The 12,468-nt window shown below is 35.6% G+C and overlaps 5 protein-coding genes across 5 annotated transcripts; 4 read left to right on the top strand and 1 right to left on the bottom strand.

The window, feature by feature from the left end:
- Positions 1-903: 903 nt before the first annotated feature.
- LOC116168110 (26S proteasome non-ATPase regulatory subunit 9) lies at positions 904-1,903 on the top strand. Its single transcript, XM_031483782.1, has 3 exons — positions 904-1,226; positions 1,275-1,374; positions 1,425-1,903. The coding sequence occupies exons 1-3, from the start codon at positions 1,125-1,127 to the stop codon at positions 1,832-1,834; spliced, it is 612 nt and encodes a 203-aa protein (XP_031339642.1). The 5' UTR covers positions 904-1,124; the 3' UTR covers positions 1,835-1,903.
- Positions 1,904-3,021: 1,118 nt separating this feature from the next.
- Positions 3,022-3,750, top strand: LOC116168119 (biogenesis of lysosome-related organelles complex 1 subunit 6). Its single transcript, XM_031483792.1, has 4 exons — positions 3,022-3,145; positions 3,196-3,324; positions 3,372-3,546; positions 3,594-3,750. Exons 1-4 carry the CDS (start codon positions 3,123-3,125, stop codon positions 3,696-3,698), a joined length of 432 nt encoding a protein of 143 aa, XP_031339652.1. The 5' UTR covers positions 3,022-3,122; the 3' UTR covers positions 3,699-3,750.
- On the bottom strand, positions 3,640-5,382 carry LOC116168087 (GDP-fucose protein O-fucosyltransferase 2). The gene is made up of 6 exons (XM_031483752.1): positions 5,071-5,382; positions 4,771-5,021; positions 4,488-4,722; positions 4,255-4,447; positions 4,034-4,211; positions 3,640-3,987 (listed from the first exon to the last, which is right to left on the bottom strand). Exons 1-6 carry the CDS (start codon positions 5,226-5,228, stop codon positions 3,725-3,727), a joined length of 1,278 nt encoding a protein of 425 aa, XP_031339612.1. The 5' UTR covers positions 5,229-5,382; the 3' UTR covers positions 3,640-3,724.
- A 279-nt stretch (positions 5,383-5,661) lies between these two features.
- LOC116168094 (mannose-1-phosphate guanyltransferase alpha-A) lies at positions 5,662-7,619 on the top strand. The gene is made up of 7 exons (XM_031483761.1): positions 5,662-5,850; positions 5,897-6,095; positions 6,141-6,306; positions 6,355-6,566; positions 6,816-7,101; positions 7,144-7,408; positions 7,461-7,619. The coding sequence occupies exons 1-7, from the start codon at positions 5,811-5,813 to the stop codon at positions 7,559-7,561; spliced, it is 1,269 nt and encodes a 422-aa protein (XP_031339621.1). The 5' UTR covers positions 5,662-5,810; the 3' UTR covers positions 7,562-7,619.
- A 2,740-nt stretch (positions 7,620-10,359) lies between these two features.
- On the top strand, positions 10,360-11,553 carry LOC116168103 (omega-amidase NIT2). The gene has a single exon (XM_031483772.1). It carries the CDS (start codon positions 10,665-10,667, stop codon positions 11,535-11,537), a length of 873 nt encoding a protein of 290 aa, XP_031339632.1. The 5' UTR covers positions 10,360-10,664; the 3' UTR covers positions 11,538-11,553.
- Positions 11,554-12,468: the final 915 nt, after the last annotated feature.

The raw sequence follows: 12,468 nt of genomic DNA, 5'->3' as shown, positions 1-12,468 counted from the left end.
GTGCTCGAAAAACCGCGCGCGTTTTAAAGACCTTAATATCCACTTATACTTTAATATACTATATGATGGTTTGTATGCAGCATTTTATTTTTGTTTCATTTCTTATTTTAAAAGTTGACTTGATTTAACCTCAATGTAGATTCATGTATTTGATATCGTTAACTCTTTGTTTCCAATCATCCAATCATATCGTTTAAATAAGCGGTTTTCAATAAACGAAAACCCGCAGTAACTGTCAAGTTTGAAAAATTTAAATAACTTTCTTAATATGAGAATTTGATCAAAACTATTTGAAAAAACGTTTATTTTGATCCCCTAGTTACCATTTCAGTTTAGTAGGGAGGTTAGAAATCACTCTGTATAGAGCAGAACTATTTTTTGAAGGCAGTCATAAGGTGGGTTCATAGCTCTCCGTTCATCCGTTGCGTCGGTCTGTCAAACGGATAATGCATTTTATTAAGGTTCATAGCAATCCGTCCACATTGTACATTTGCAACGTATAACCATAACCTAAATTTTATTTTGTACTGTGCCCTCCGTGATTTTCAGTATGTAAAAATGGTACAAAAGTAAGAGCACATTGCTATCTGATTATTACCGTGAAGAACGAATAGGCGAACACTGTTAACGTACCAAACATAACCTCACTCTTGTTAAAAACGGAACAACGGAAACGTAAATGTTCAACTTCAACCAATTTTTCCGTCGTAAACGGACGACGTACGATTTAAAAATTTGCTGTCTTCTGATTGGCTAACGGACAAACGGAAACGTAAGAACGGAGAGCTATGAACCCACCTATACAGGGTACTGTGTATAGTCCAAGCTAAGGGATATTTACACCATATATGTTTATACCCCCCCTTTTAAAGACTAGTATATGGCGTCCAGGGCATAGACATATGAGTATGTCTAACTTTGGGTCCATCCTACGAGCAACTGTTTTTTGCCATTTTATCGCAAAGCGCTAGAGTAGTTCAAATGTGCCTGTAGTAGTTCTTAAGATACAAATTTAATCTAACCTAAAACCAATACATTTGTCAGGTCAGTTTATTTATTCTCAAAGTCATCGATTACACTTTACAGTAACAAATCTACCTCCCAGCTGTTCATAGTTATCCAAAATGAACGAAACTACTGAAATTCGAGAACATGTGTTACAACTTATGAAGCAAAAAGATGACATTGAAAACACCATCAAGGAATTAACAGAAATTCTTACTAAAGTAACTATCTAAGGTATCCGGGACCATTCTCTTAATAGTTTATTTCAGAACGGAGTTGGAATGAATGATCCCTTAGTAGATCAAGATGGATTTCCAATTTCTAGTATCGACATTTATCAAGTGAGGCACGCAAGGCATAGAATTATTTGTATGTTGTAATATTTTCTGAACTGTTTATATTTATCTATTTAACTGCAGGTTTGCAGAATGACCACAAATCATTAATGAAACAAATAGAAAATGGTTTACACGGCTATTATAGCAGTTCCACACACTTACCGGCAAATAACAGTTTGCGTGAAGAGCAAGCAAGTCACGTGGGGAACAGTGTAACTAACAAGACACCTTTTGCAAAGGTTACGATTGTAAGCCCTGGATCACCTGCGGAAATTGCTGGAATTCAGGTTAATGATCTGATAGTCGAATTTGGATCTGTAAATTTTTCAAATTTTAACAACATTGTTGATATTGCAAATGTTGTTCAACACTCAGAAGGGCAGCAATTATATGTTAAACTTCAGCGGGGTGACAGGTATATTACAACGTATTTGATACCGAAGAAATGGACAGGAAAAGGTTTGCTTGGTTGTAATATTGTCGCATTGTAATTCTTGATGATAATTAATTGATATTGTGATTTTGGGCTTTGAATTTTACAATAAAGTAACAAAAATTAAGCCATTTCTGTATTCAGCTAGCCATTTTTTGCATAGCCCTATCCCAACACATAATATACAGGGTGCCCCCTTAATAAAAGTCACAGCACAGGCAATATGTATATAGCTGTAGCAAAGATTGTTATGACATTACTGTACCTGTATCATATGGGATGAGGTTTTATAATGCATTACCGACGAAAACTAAAAACTTGGATTTATTATCATTCAAAGCTATAAAGGAATATTTAAAACGTCGAGCATTCTATACTCACTAAATGAATTTTTGAACAATAGTTTCAATGACTTAGATTGGTAGCTCTATTTGTGGAGATGTTGCTATTTGTTGTCTAAAAGTATATTTATTTTGTCATTTTACCTAATATATATACATACATATGGAACCGTTAATTGCCAGCTTCGGGAACAAAGGGGACCAAGAGAAATCGCTGGAAATTATTTTCAAGTTTCTAGGTTGCCGCAAGAGAGCGTACAATGCATGGTTAAGTGGAAAAATAACTTTTTTCCTAAAATATACCCAACAAACATGCACAAAAAATACATACACCGCAATCTTGTATCAACTTGCTGTAGCTGATAAAATATGAGGGGTGGGGGAAGGGGAACATCTCTTTAAGGAAGTGAATGTAACTTCGGTTTAGGTTAACCGATTTTAACATAATAGGTCTTGTTGGATAGAGCTCTCCATCCAAATTGGTTCAGGCGTTTTTTAGTTATCGGGTTCACAAAAAACGAACCACATACACACACAGACGTCAAGCTAAAAATCACTTTTTGGGGTCAGTGGGCTTCAAAACTTCCAGAAAACGCAAGATTGGCATATCGAAAATGTAATACGATTACAACACTTTCCTTTACGCATACCTTGTACCGAAACTAAACGAGACAAAACCATCTAGCGTCTAGTTAACCTAATGATAACAGTTGCCATTTAAGTTATTCTAATGTTAATAATTTTAAATCTCGTTAGTGGTTAACGCAGAAAGAATTATATAAACATGGGGCTCTATTAACAATTTATTAACTGCTGATTCATTATTAGAACAAACCTTAATCATTTGGTCAATTTGAATTTAGCGCCTTGAAAAAAATGGCGATAACCTGTCAATGTCGGCTACCGGTACCGTAATATTAGACACGGTTTCAATATTTGTAAATACAATAACACTTTTCGTTTTTGGTTTGGGTTCCAAAAGTCTCTTGAGACCTGTTTTTAAATATGGGTTCGTTAAATACTGATAGGTACCTAGTAGCTATCGAAGTACAGGATTTAGTAAATTGTTAAGTTGTAGTTCATCGCAAGCAGAAACCTGTTCGAATAATCCTTACTGTGCAAACACTGTTCACTTGCTAGCAACTGGCCTAATCGATTTATATAAGCCAAGTCTGACAAATGTTAACAACCAGTTGAAGGAATTAACGTAAATAGTAATTAAGTCATGTACAACAAATTTAACAATGGTTTTAGTACTAAACAAAATATATTGGTCGAACAATTACACGATGAAAATTTAAAGATATCATGGGCAAAAAATTCTGAAGAAATGGCGGAGATGTTTAATATGCTAAAAGTTTACCAAACAAAGTTGTGCAATATTAAACGCGAAATGAGAAATCTTCATGAGAAAAGTGCAAAACTGAAAGTGAGTAACACTGCCTACTGGACTTTCTTTAATGAAAGTAATTATAGAAACGAGCCCTACGCTTGCAGCAATATAAAGAGAAAGAAAACGTTGTTAAAACTCAACAAATCCAACATGAGGAAGATTTAATACCAAAACGTACTGATAAATAATACTATTCATAAAGGTCATATTTTGTTCAATAAACTATTTTCCACACTGAAGGTTTCTCACATCTATTTCCACATAGTCTGTTGAAAGTTGTATGCTCAGGGAATCCCATGATTTCGCGTTCTTCTTGTATACGAAACGTAAATGTACTTTCATGTGTTCCTACAAAAAATTGTGCATGCGAACAAATAATTTGATCTATCACCGCAACTGCACCATCAGTTAACGGTTCAACTGGAAGGAATCGATAGACCTTATAAGTGGAGAGCAGCCCTTCCAATTTTGTGTATTCTATAATTGCATTTCAAAATTTAAGGGGTGGTAAGTGAATCGGTACCTTGAATTGTTGAGTCTGTGGCAATAAATACAATGCGCAAGCTAAGTTGCTGTAATAATTTCGTTATTTGTGATGCAGCTTCGTGGATACTTGGCACATCATTTGGTCGCCCCAAAGCAAAATCCCTACGTCTTAAATGTACACTCAAATAAGGACCACCTTTAGCTGCTCTTTTTCCCTATAAAGTAATTAAATTTGTAAAGTTCAATATGTTCACTTACAGTCTCCTTTTGCCAGTCCTCAGGTAACATGGTCCCATCTGCCTGGTCGGACGAATTTAAATATTTCTGCCTGAAATCTGCCGCCAATTTCTTCAATTCCTTGTTGAATCTCATACTTCGTCTCGCTTTCCAATAGATATCATTTCCGAAATGATCGTGAAGTGCAACTTCAGCATGATCAAACAGAATTGTCCTGGTTTATTATTTTACAAATCGTCCCATTTTCTACTTACTGAGCGTTTGATTCCTCGAGCACTTTTTTTAAGTGACTTGCTTGTCCATGAAACGATAGACATTTAATACTGTCAGACGTGATGTTGTTATAAAAGTAAAAATTGGTTTTCGGTTTTGTTGCACATTTTTCTATTTGCATTTTGTCCTCAAATTTCCCTGTGTCGAACATTTCTTTATAGTGTTGCAGTATGTACACTTGATCGATTTTTATTTTCGAGTATTTGACGTTAATTTCTGCAGTTTTACATTTAATGTTTAAGATAGTGAAGAATAGTGCATTACCGTTAAAAAAATCATACATTTCTATAACTGGAGCGAATTGTTTTAAACTGTTCAAATCGAAGAAGTGGGACCACGGTATTTGAACGGATTCTTGCTTGTTCCAATGGTAGAGTCTTATCCAAGGGGGTAAAACAAGCTTGAAATTCGAAAGATTGGTCTGTTTAAGTTTGTGCACAAATATAGCGAAACGCATGTAAACATCTCTTCTCAGGTTGAAACCTTCTGGAGGATTAATATCGTAGAAGACATATCTGTAAATTTGCAGTTTGATTAGTGTCTTCCGAACTGTACTAATATAACCTATATTTTACAGGTTCACAGCGGTTAGTATTCATCTCACAAACGTCATTCATCAGAATTGTTTTAAAGCACAATGTAAACAATACATATTTAAACAATTCACTTTGCATGTTTGAAATTGTAACAACATAGACTGTGATGGAACCACAGCTTTGCATCTAGATTGTGGTTCCATCAGAGTAGATAACAAAGTTGAAGCTAAAGCTCAGTATACACCCGATCACACAATAATCCAGTAGCTTCTGGTTTCTCTTTAAATGAAAATTTGTTCTTTAATTTTTATAAAAAACATCTTTGGTGAACTAAGATTGTTTTTTTTACATTTAGAAGATCGCGAATTTACTTTCTCCACGGAGAGCTTTTTCGGCGCACTTCATCAACGATGCGAAAAGCGGCAATAAGCCCGCCTATGCATATACCGATTACCGACCCCATTTTCAGGGGATGGTCCCGCATTTTGCGTGAGCATGCCACCCTTGCCGTTGACGATAATTCTACTGGATTTTCCTGTCCCTACTTTATTTACATTTCTAACTAATGAGAATTAGTTTCAATGAACTGGTCCTTATGACATTTGCGGGAAGGTCAAACTTCAAAGAACAGTCATCACGATCACGAAGTACACAAAACACTACTATACTACTGTCAAGTCATGGAATTGATAACGTGAACAGCCACGAAAGGAATGTACGTGTCAATTTTCTCAGCGCACCTGATTCCTTTATAAGTTAAAGCACAAAATGTTGAAAGCTGTGATCTTGATTGGTGGGCCTCAGAAAGGTAAATCTCCTATGTTTTAATATTCTGTACTAATCCAACTTTGTAGGCACAAGATTTCGGCCTTTGTCTTTAGACATTCCGAAACCGCTATTCCCGGTTGCTGGATTACCAGTAATACAGCACCACATCGAAGCGTGTATTACAATTGACGAACTGAAGGAAATCCTACTTATAGGCTACTATCCCGCAGCTCAAATTCAACAGTTTGTCGGTGATATGCAACAACAATACAACATAAATATAAGGTAAACACGAATTTTGACACAACTCTTTAATGACGCTGCTGGTAGGTATTTACAAGAATTTACAGCACTAGGAACAGCAGGCGGCTTATACCATTTTCGTGATCAAATACGTTGTGGTAATCCGGATGCGTTTTTTGTAATGAACGGCGACGTTTGCGCCGATTTCCCTTTACAGGAGCTTTACACATTCCATAAACAAAAGGGAGCCCTGGTAAAGTGTCTTATACCTAACATTTTTGTATTTTAAGCATTCTTGCAGGTTACAATAATGGGAACTGAAGCGACCCGTCAGCAATCGCTCAAATATGGATGTATGGCGACTAATAAAGCTACACAAGAAGTGACACATTATGTCGAAAAGCCAAGTTCTTATGTGTCCACTTTGATTAATTGTGGCATTTATGTATTTTCTTTGGAGATCTTTTCTACTATTGGAGAAGCGTTTAATATTAAGCAACAGGACATTTATAGGTTCGTGTATACAGGGTGTCTCTGATTGTTTGGGATTGCATGAAAACCTGGACCACATTAAGTGGGTATACTTTGTCTGCTTATTAAAAATAATCTTTATTGTGCAAAATTAAAGAAAGGGAAGCACAAGAAGTGCAAGTTCAGTATGTCACTCTTGAAAGATATGAATTTCACATGCAGTACTAGGTACTTGGTCTAGGACACCCTGCATGTGAATTATACTAGCCTATACTAATCTGTTAATGTTAGAAATGGTAATGGTTCCAAAGAGACTGGTTTTATCCAACTTGAACAAGAAATTTTGACTCCTTTAGCCGGTGGCGGAAGACTGTTTGCTTTGCAGGTGACTACTTGGTGGTCACAACTGAAGACGGCAGGATCTGCTATTTATGCAAATCGACATTATTTAGAATTGTATCATAAAAAACACAGCGAAAGACTTTTACATACTGTCAATGATAAAGGTAATGCTGTATGTAACATAATCCCTGACGTATATATTCACCCGACAGCTACAGTGCATCCTTCAGCAACGGTAAGTTTGGCAAAATCTATTTTATCTTAAGGATTCTTGTAGTTAGGTCCCAACGTCAGTATTGGACCTGGAGTTATGATCGGACCTGGTGTACGGATACGAGAAAGTATTATATTGGCAGATGCCGTTATAGAGAACCATAGCTTGGTCCTTCACAGTATTATCGGACAAAATTCTAAAGTTGGCCGTTGGGCACGAGTTGAAGGGACACCTTCTGATCCCGATCCGAATAAACCGTTTGCTAAGATGGAAAATCCCCCTTTGTTTAATCATGATGGAAGGCTTAATCCATCAATAACTATATTAGGTGGGTATCAGTCCAAAAATTAAGATTGTGTAACTAATATTGTGTGCTTCAGGGGGTTTTGTGAGTGTACCTTCAGAAACCATTTTACTGAATTCTGTTGTACTTCCACATAAGGAATTAACCAGAAGTTTTAAAAATGAAATTATCTTGTAAAATTGGTGTAATTCAATGTTTTTTATCTGTTATTAAATGTACAATGTTTTATATAACACCAACTGGTTTAGAAATAACTCGATAAGTAATTGAGAACTTCTGGGAAATGGTATCTCATCATAAAATTCAGAGACTTTATAAAATTAGCTAACAGCTTCATAATGCACTGTCAAAAACACAATATTTTTGGCTATTTTTTTACTTCATTAAAACGACAGTATAGAGAGAGGTTGATTATCTCCTGCTTCACCTTAAAAATATAAATTGTTTCAGTGAATTTAAATTATTGAAGACTTCTACACTGTTGTGATATACCAATTTTTTATTATTTTTAGTGTGTAGTTAAGGTTCAATTTTTCATGTGTTGTTTCACCTACAGCAATGTGAAGTTACTAACTCATTACAAGGAGAACCATGAATCGTTTTTTAGAAATAGAGACATAGGATTGAGCCTTAATAGGTGAACCCTTATATTATGCTACAATACACAATCATCGAGTCATTTGTAGGCAAATATGTTTTATTTTATCATCTTCTTTAGTACATATTAACTAATGGCAACTTCGGTCAACTTCTATTATTCTTAAGGAAATGTGCCAGCTTAGGACTCCCAGAATCTTCGTTTCGTTAATTCGCTCATTAAAACTGTGCAATCTTTCCTGTCACCTTGTTCTAATGATTGCATCAAAGCAGCTATTAAATGTACACCAGCACAAACTCCTAAGGTGAATAATGTTGCTTCTAAGCCATGTAAAACCATTCTTATTTTGTTAATATGTACCAAAAATGATGACAATTTAATGACAGTTCACTAATGAAAAAAATCAGATGTTAGTCTACGGTTATTTAGTGAGTGGCGATAAAATATTTTCCATTTATGTTCTTCAAGAGAGTGACACGGGCAAATGCTTCCTTCCTTGAAATTTAATAGATCGACAATTAAACAAACTCCACCTACGACAAATGCAGTAATAAGTAAAGATTCTAACAAAGTCATAGCCATTTCTATTGAGTTAGATTTCTGTTATTATTTGACAAGTACAATATATTAATAAGTTTAGAGGTTGTTTTTGTAATATTTTTATTATAGATTTGATGATTTATGATGATAACTTAAAGGTAGTCCGCCAGAACTGCAACAGCTCTTTCCACATGTATCCATTGCTTATCTGGCGGAAAAATCTAAAACTGGCTAAAATAGCTACTGCTAGCTAATTTCCTGTACAGTTGCAGACAGGTTTGCAAATATTCACACTGAACCTATATGGTTAAGATCTTCTAGAAAACGCTGTCTTATCTTTATTCGCTTTTCTCTCAATGTCACAATCGATGTGCATTACTCTTTACAACTGCAACTGCTTCGCTCACGTCGTCAACGTAAATTACAAGAATTACTATACATTTGTTGATCTGCTTCAAATTCAAACACAGGTTATTTTGTGCTCCTTGGAGACTTCAGGTTTTCTACCTTGTCATAGCTCAAATGGTGTCACATTAATAGAGAAAACAATTGAAACAAATTTAGAATGGATGACAAAACTATAGTAAGTGAGGGAAGGCAACAAATTTTATATGCAGCAATGGCAGCAAAAAATTATAGTGCAACAAAAAAAATTCGTCAAGCCGCTTGTGAGCAAAAGGCAAAGAGTGCACTGTCAAATTTGTTTTTTCCATTTTAATAGCCTTTATGGACATTACAGGCCTTAGCGAGAATACAAACAGGAAATAATTTTTAATTTCTGATATAATAACACCAATACAAAGTCTGTAAGTGGTGTAGTTTCGAAGCCTTTGTGACTCAGACAGCAATCAAGAGCGCAAAAGTACACTTTTATTTTTTGAAAGTGAAAGTGCACTAAAAATTCAAAGACAGTTAAATGGCAGCCTTCAACAAAATTTGAGTGTATTAAAAATAAAATTATCCTTATTTAAAACCAAGATCGAGTGTATTTTAGGGCGATTAATAAAAGACCACTATATATATTTTACGCATTCCTACACGCATTTTTGCCGCCGATAAAAGCTACCTAGCATTTAATCGCTGATAAAAAGCTACCTACTTTTTAATTACTTAAAAAATCATCTGATTGGAGTGTATAAATAAAAAAATAATGTATCTGTGTACATCGAAAAAATGAAACAAATGCCCTCTCTAGAACATAGGATACCCTCATGAAGACCTGAAAGAGAAACGAAATGATAGCAATTAAAAAACCCGAAGATAAAAAATATGGCTATCTCTGTTGACATGAAGGGTGCCTTCGATAATGTGTGTCAAGTGGAATTATTCAACAATCTTGACCTTTGATTAATAAATCTCAGCCGTTAGCAAGTAGTCTAAGAAATGGTGAAATACACAGCATGTGACTCATCTTTGGTGCAATAAAATCCTGCTGTTAAGAGCAAGATGGAAAATTACTTCCACATATTAAAAGAATGATCAAAATTCATATGAATTATTACTTCTGGTCATGACCATGCAAGCAAAACACCAAAAACGTAAACGATTTCAAGCAAAAGGTATCAAATACGTGTTGACGCATTGAGGTTAAATCAAGACAATTTGCGCAACTGACTGCTGCATCATGCAGTAAGTGCGTTGGTCAGTATCCCCTCTTAAAATCCCAAAAAATCGCAACCATCACCTTTCTTGTAGGCTCATAAAGCCTGAACTTAATCGGTGGCTCTTGAGTAAGGAACTTGATCAAGGCTCGGTACTCGATTTTTGTGATTTCTGATGTTAAACGAGCGCCACTTGTATGAAAAGTAATTGATATGTTCAATTTTTTGTTTTTCCAAGGCTAAGTAGACTATCGTCTGAAAGTTTTGGCTGGCTGCGATATCTGAATCTAAGTCAGGTCGGGAATTTTTGGGGCTGCCCCCGTATGTTTCTTGTTCCTGTTTGGCGACCTTTGTACCATATTCCATAACCTATAACCTTTTATGTTAGATTTAATGGGAAAATTTCTAGTATATGATATTACTGATATTACCTACTCATTATTTGTGATAATACCACATAGATACGTGTGATCAATACTTTTTCTCAGTGTTAATTTGTAATGTTATAATTAGGAGCTAATTTAACTTCAAAATTAACGGTATGTTTACAAGATTAATTCAATCGACGTCTTTTAGCACAATGGTTAACAGAAAAATTCGTACTGCTTTACTGCAGTTGAATGTGGGAAGTGATCGGGAAACCAATTTAAAACATGCCGCAAATAAAATTGCCGAAGCCAAAAAGGGAGGTGCCGAATTAGTAGCACTATCCGAATGTTTTAATTCCCCATACGGTACAAAATTCTTTGACCAGTATGCGGAAATAATACCCGGTGGACCATCCTGTGCAATGCTTTCGAATGCTGCGAAGGAGCATGGTATTTATATCGTCGGAGGAACTATACCGGAACGGTGCGATTCAAAATTGTACAACACATGCACTGTGTGGAATTCGAATGGGGAAATGATCGCGAAGTATCGTAAAATGCATCTATTCGATATCGACATACCAGGCGGAATTACTTTTAAGGAATCTGAAGCTTTAAGTGCCGGAAATAATTTAGTTACGTTTAAAATCGGGGATGTTAAGTTTGGTTTAGGTATATGTTATGATTTGCGATTTGAGGAGTTGGCCAAATTGTACAGGCAAGAAAATTGTGATATGCTCATTTATCCCGCGGCTTTTAATATGACGACCGGACCTTTGCATTGGGAGCTGCTTCAAAGATCTCGTGCCGTTGACAATCAAGTGTTTGTGTGCACTATAAGCCCAGCAAGGGGTGAGAAGGGTTACATTGCCTGGGGCCATACTCAAGTAACCAATCCATGGGGGAAAGTGTTAGCGACAGCTAATTCCAAAGAAGAAATAGTCTATTGTGATTTAAATCTTTCGGAATGTGATGAAGTGCGTCAGCAAATTCCAGTTTTTCCCCAACGTAGAACTGATATTTATAATACAATTTTAACAAAATAAAAACTGATTTTTTGTAGTTTTGGACTTTTACTTTGAATTGCCATCAGAGGCTTATAAAAACCTTCCAGTGGTACAAGACATTTTTGGCATCATCACAATTTACACAACAAAGTATTTATTGCATATCGCACATAGATTCTAACACCAAGAGTTTTTGTTAGGTCCCCCGGGGGAGGGGTAACTTTGATCCTTGTGCGGGAATTTCAAGCCTATAGTTGAGATTCAATAAGATAAATCACATCTATAGATTTTTAACTATAATGATTACAGTATTCCTATCCCCGTGACTTCAGGCCAAAAAATGTTAGTTTACAAACCATAACTCTGTCTACATCAGACGATTTGATAACATGTACATATTTAAATGAATGGCCAAACTTTGGGTCAAGGCCATATAACCAAAGCAATCATAAATTGAGCAAACATTACACCAACAGTGAAAACGATTTGAAACAATAAAAGTTAATATTTTTCATACATGATTCCGCATAGTGAAGTTAAATCATGTCAATTTTAAAACAAAGATTAAAATTGCACCATACTTTCTTGACAAAAGCACAGACCTAGATGGCTGTAACATAAGAAGCGTTGGTGCTCTTGAGATGGGACAGACAGCTTTCACTTTCTAAAAAGTGCAGTTGCCAGTTCCCGTTTTGTGCACCTAGACATGGCGTATTTCTTATCGTCAATACCAATATGGGGGGCGTCCCGGCTTCATTTTTCATTTCTGATCTACAAAAGTACATTAAAAATAAAAAAGACCCGTGTATCCTCAATTTTTATTTGCGAGTAAAATAAATTATTGAAAAGCTGTGTTTTTAGTCCGAATTTGGTTTTAGCAGTTGATTTGTCCGGCTTATCTCGTCACAGACACATTTTCATTATTTTTTTTTGTAATCCGCCGTAGAAAGGCAACGGGTGTACATGTATC

Source organism: Photinus pyralis, unplaced genomic scaffold (genome assembly GCF_008802855.1).
Source record: "Photinus pyralis isolate 1611_PpyrPB1 unplaced genomic scaffold, Ppyr1.3 Ppyr1.4_LG1, whole genome shotgun sequence".
NCBI classification, from domain to species: Eukaryota; Metazoa; Arthropoda; class Insecta; order Coleoptera; family Lampyridae; genus Photinus; species Photinus pyralis.
The sequence above is the reverse complement of the archived record's forward strand: the minus strand, read 5'-3'. Positions and strand labels throughout refer to the sequence as shown.